The following is a 6,220-nucleotide window of genomic DNA, read 5'->3' on the forward strand; positions in this document are numbered from 1 at the left end:
TTGAATAACTTTTTGGGTTCCGTTTTTAAAAAAAAAGGGGGTTTTTAAAAAAAAAAAAAATTTTTTCCTTTTAAAAAAAAAAAAAATTTTTGTTTTAATTTAAATTTTTTTGGGGAAAAGGATAAAAATTTTTTTTAATTTAAAAAAAATTTTTGTTTTAATTAAATTAAAAATGGCCTGTTAAAAAATTAATTGTTTTTTTAAAATTTGAATAACTAAATTGCTTTTTTTAAAAAAAAAAATTTTAAAACCGTTTTAATTGATATAACTATATAATGTGTCCGTTTTAATCGATATAACTATATAATGTGTCCGTTTTAATCGATATAAGCTATATAATGTGTCCGTTTTAATCGATATAACTATATAATGTGTCCGTTTTAATCGATATAACTATATAATGTGTCCGTTTTAATTGATATAACTATATAATGTGTCCGTTTTAATTGATAAACTATATAATGTGTCCGTTTTAATCGAAAAGCTATGTAATGTGTCCGTTTTAATTGATATAACTATATAATGTGTCCGTTTTAATCGATAAAGCTATGTAATGTGTCCGTTTAATTGATATAACTATATAATGTGTCCGTGTTAATTGATATAACTATATAATGTGTCCGTTTAATTGATATAACTATATAATGTGTCCATTTTAATTGATATAACTATATAATGTGTCCGTGTTAATTGATATAACTATATAATGTGTCCGTGTTAATCGATATAACTATATAATGTGTCCGTTTTAATCGATATAACTATATAATGTGTCCGTTTTAATTGATATAACTATATAATGTGTCCGTGTTAATCGATATAACTATATAATGTGTCCGTTTTAATCGATATAACTATATAATGTGTCCGTTTTAATCGATATAACTATATAATGTGTCCGTTTTAATTGATATAACTATATAATGTGTCCGTTTTAATTGATATAACTATATAATGTGTCCGTGTTAATCGATATAACTATATAATGTGTCCGTTTTAATTGATATAACTATATAATGTGTCCGTTTTAATTGATATAACTATATAATGTGTCCGTTTTAATCGATATAACTATATAATGTGTCCGTTTTAATCGATATAACTATATAATGTGTCCATTTTAATTGATATAACTATATAATGTGTCCGTGTTAATCGATATAACTATATAATGTGTCCGTTTTAATCGATATAACTATATAATGTGTCCGTGTTAATTGATATAACTATATAATGTGTCCGTTTTAATTGATATAACTATATAATGTGTCCGTTTTTATTGATATAACTATATAATGTGTCCGTTTTAATTGATAAAGCTATATAATGTGTTATGAAAAACATTTGAAAGTTTCATTTATCTTGAATATCACGCGAGAAATGTTTGTTGTATGTATACCAGTAGGTAATTATTGTCGGTGCGATGATAATGAGTTGGATGAAAATAATTATCAATATCTTCCATAGAAGTCCTTGCATTTTTTATTACTATTATATAATATTATTATGTTAGGGTCTAGTAAGTAATAACGACGGTATTGGCGAACATAAGACAAATTCGACAATATACTTATCTGTACTGTCGTTATTACTACATGACCAAGTATATTATTATGTTATATATCTATATATTTATTTATTATGATATACATTTTTATTCTTTTGATGATATATATTTTTTATTATTATGATATATATGTGTTATTATATATGGGACAAAGAAGTAATTCAAACAGTGTGAACAATAAGGCTTGTTAAATTTTCGAGGCAATCCGCCCCTTTATCAAAACACAAAAAATTACAAATACAATCACATAATATATATAAGAAGTACTGGAAATACAATAAAATACAATAAGAATAATGTTTTAGTAACTGTGTTATTATATAGATATATTTTATTATGATATACATTTTTTTCTTTTAATATGGTATATATAATTTTTTTATTATGATATATGTATATGTTATGCTATAGATATCTTTTATTGTGATATTTTTTTTATTAAGATTTATTTTTTTCATTATGATACATATATGTTTAGCATTCAGTACCGATCAAATATTCCGGAATAAACAACATTGATATCATCAGTTTCGTCATTTGAACTAATGTGTCGCTCGTTATACATTTCAGGAGAAGTTGGTGATTGGAAAACATGGTTCACTGTTGCACAGAATGAAGTATTTGACGAATACTTAACAAAGGAAATGGAACATTCCAAATTTAACTTCAAATATACAATATAACGTGCATCATGGTCATTCACTGGCATTTATCATATTGTCATCAAAAGAATGGCGGACGACTCATACATATAATAATGACAAAGGGATTAGTCAGCAAGTTTTACCAACTTATAAACGACTTCTCCCATAATAATAACAAAATAATAAACTATAACATTGTCATATGATGGCATATACAAATATTCAGAAATTTGATAAAGAAACGAAAATATTATAAGAGAGAGAGAGAGAGGGGGGGGGGAGCAGGAGGGAGGAGGATATAGGTACATAAAAAGTTAAATGACTGCATCGGGAAGGATCAGGAACACGACATATAAATATTTGGAATGAATTCAAATATACATAATCGATTAGAAAAAAAACGTTTTTATATTATATGGATAAATGGAGCATTTTGGATTTTTAGGAAAATGGTATGAAAAGAAGTGGAGAGGGGGGGGGGGGGGGGGGGGGGATAGGAAGTGATAATTAGTCGAATCTTCCCGACCTTCTCAAGAAGTTTTGCACAACTTTGGCGATTTTTATATTGTCAGTTGAGGAGATATTCGTGTCACCATTGCAAAGTATATTTACATCAACAGGACCCTACCATGTTAAATCAGCAATAAGAGTTCCTCTAAGTTGTTGTACAGGGGACAGTTAAGGAAAAAATGATGGGAATCTTCACAGGGATGTCCACATTGACAAGCAGGTGAATCAACGAGATTGGCTCTAAAAAGATCATTGTTTAGTGCACTTGCTCGATTTCTTATTCTGTTGTGTAGAATTTTTAGTTTTCGAGGACCATAACTGATAAAATGCTTGTCATATATACTGTTTACTGTCATAGATTTTTTTAGATTAGATTTGAAGGAACTTAAAGTAGGCGAGTTTCTGATAGTGTTGTGTAAGTCATTCCAAAGTTTTGAAGTAGAAGGAAAGAAAGAGTTTTTTGATAGTTGTAGACGAAAGTGTTGTTCCCTAAATAAATCTGCATTTCGTTAATTATAAGGAGCTATGTTGCCAATATACATTGGTAGTAGTCGATAAGAAAAGTAGGTGCCAGATTATTGACTATAGAATAGAATAAGGAGAGTTTCCGAGCATCTCTTCTCTTCGAAAGTGGTAAGCAACCGGTTTCTAGATATAAGAACTCTGTTTTTGTTAATATAGGCAGCCCTGTGACTATTCTTGCGGCCTCTAGATTTATCTTTTCTAATAACAATGAGTTTGTTGTACCGCAGTTGTCCCATACTTCACATGCATATTCAAGTAATGGTCGTATATAGGTAAGGCACATTTTTCTAATGTGTTCCTGTTTAAGATAAGTTTTAATTTACGGAGGGTGGCTATATATTTAGTTACTTCATTGACTATAGATCCTACAAGTACGTTCCACTTACAATCATCAGAAAGAATGACTCCTAGGTGTTTATGGTGGTTTGTTATTTTAATCGGGGTATTGTCGAATGTAAAGGACGGAACAAAAGGAAGTTGTCTAGTTGATATTACGAGGGCCTCGGTTTTATTAGGATTAACGGACATAAGCCATTCATTGGACCAAATTTCAAGTTTTAATAAGTCGCGTTTAGCCTCCGTCTCAATAAGGTTGAGGTCATATGACGCGTAGGATACAGAGGTATCGTCAGCGAAAAGCCTAGATAGAGATGAAAGATTACAGGAAATATCATTCATGTATAGTAGAAAGAAAAGTGGACCAAGAACTGACCATTGGAGGACACCAGCATTTATAGGCTTAAGAGAGGAAAGTGAATCATTGATAAATACAGCTTGTTTTTTCCTTTTTGAAAGATAACTAGCCACCAAACGAAGAAGAGGTCCAGAGATACCATAATTGTCGAGTTTATGTAAGAGGCCTTTGTGCCACACGCGGTCAAATGCCTTAGAAAAATCACAAAAAAATAAGATAGAATGTTCATAATTTTCTAAGGAAGAAATGACTGAATGATATACATGTATTTCAATAAGTTGATGTGTTGTGGAGTGATTTGGAAGGAATCCAGACTGATACTTATAAATAAGGTCGTTTAAGATTAAAAAATTGTAGATATGCTTATATACTACACGCTCAAAAAGTTTACCTATACAACTTAGCAGCGAGATAGGTCTGTAATTAGAGACAATGCTTGCGTCATTGGCCTTAAATATAGGCATTACATTAGCAATTTTCCAGCTCTCAGGAAATATACAAGATGACAAAGAATAATTGAATATAAAAGAAAGTGTTATAGAAATTTCCTTTGAGAGTAATTTTAGCATTCTGTGGCTAATACCGTCAGGACCTGACGCCTTTTTAACATCTAGAATTTTTATAATATCTTCAACTTCACTGGAAACTATATGTATTTCTGATAAAATAGAATCTGTCCTCTTTTCAAAAAAGAGTAATTCTTTATCTGTGACATTTTCTGACAGAGTACACACAGAGCTAAAATAATTATTCAACAGTTCACATTTCCTATTGTTGTCATATATAATTTCATTTGTAGTACTTTCAAGTAGGGGAGATATATCTGTGTTTTTTTTACCTCTGATAAGGTTTCCAAGAAGTTTCCAATACACTTTTGGGTTGTTATTACTATTGTCTATAACTGTGTTAATGTTTTCATAAAATATTTCTTTAGCCCTCTTTATCATATTATTTACTTTATTCCTCATATGTTTGTATTTATTCTTATTGGACTCTGAATTATTATTAAACATTACTTTTTTTTTAAGTCTGTCTCTTTTGCTTATATTACGTCTTACCATTCCATTCATCCACGGTTTATCACTGTCGCGTACTAATATTTCTTTTGATGGTATACATTTATCAATAGCATCATGGAATTTTTCAGTAAAGAAATTACACATTTCATAAACATTTGAAAGACTGGTAAAAGTGTCAAACCAGGGAATACTGTTTATCATTTCTTTTAACTTATTAATATCAGTTTGATCATACAGCCACACTTTTCTTTTAAAATAATGTTTGATTTTAACAGGAATATTTATAATTGCGAAAACGGCACCATGGTCACTTATAGTTCGCTCAATGTCAATAACATCGGAAAAAATTACATTTACAGTATCACTTACAATGATAGGGTGAAGAAGGGTTGAGGAGGTATCGGTTTGTCTAGTGGGTTCGGTAATGACATTGGTTAAATTATAATTGGACAAAATATCACATAGATCACCTCTGATGGGTTTAAGAAAATCAATATTTAAATCACCTGTAATTAATAGATTGTGCGTTTCTTCGAGTGCTGTTCCAATGGAATGTCGTAAATGATGCCACAAACCAGCGCCATTATAAGAGGGTGGCCTGTATACGTTACAGATTTGAGATCAATTCTCCGTTTAGCTACAAGTGTTTCAGAAAAGTATAGGGCAACACCTCCCCCAAACATGTTACGATCTTTGCGAAAAGGTTCCGAAAAACCATCGATTTATATTGCAGAGTTGGGGATAGAGTTGTCAAGATGGGTCTCAGTTATACAAACTATATCAATATCGTCTATTAAAGAGCTCAAATATTGAACCTTGTTACGCAAACTTCGAATGTTTAGATGGAGCAAACTAAGGACACTGGGAACTGAACTTTCAGAATTGGGTCCTGGGTTTTGGTGGATATCCCCAGCTATTAATAAAATTATCAAGGTTGCGTTAAATGGATGCTGGATGTAGTGGGACAACTGCAGTAATAAAATATAGATCCTATGAAGACAGTTGAGATTGCAGATAACTCTTTTAAAAACTCTGAAGAAGTCATTGTTGAAAACAAAGGTGACTGGAATACAAGACAACTTACAATAGAAGCATCCTATGGCAGCCCTCCAAGCGCAAACATCATTACCCGTCATGGAGGGTCAAAGGTGAAAATCTCAAAGAAGATAAGGAGGTCTGCCGTAGGTGATAGCTGGTGTCCGCACATACATCTTGGGAAGGAGGGGGAGTCGGGTAAGGAGAAGATATAGAGGAAAAAGAA

At 30.9% G+C, this 6,220-nt stretch overlaps 1 protein-coding gene across 1 annotated transcript in view; it reads left to right on the forward strand.

Annotated features, from left to right (window-relative positions):
- Positions 1-2,678, forward strand: part of LOC117336251 (sulfotransferase 1C2-like) — an 8,774-nt gene extending 6,096 nt beyond the window's left edge. Inside the window, exon 6 of the mRNA XM_033896725.1 lies at positions 2,138-2,678. Within this exon, the coding sequence (XP_033752616.1) occupies positions 2,138-2,250 (113 nt within the window). The 3' untranslated portion in view covers positions 2,251-2,678. The remainder of the gene's footprint in view (positions 1-2,137) is intronic.
- The last annotated feature ends 3,542 nt before the right edge of the window (positions 2,679-6,220 follow it).

This window comes from Pecten maximus, chromosome 10, assembly GCF_902652985.1.
Source record: "Pecten maximus chromosome 10, xPecMax1.1, whole genome shotgun sequence".
In the NCBI taxonomy this organism is placed as follows: domain Eukaryota; kingdom Metazoa; phylum Mollusca; class Bivalvia; order Pectinida; family Pectinidae; genus Pecten; species Pecten maximus.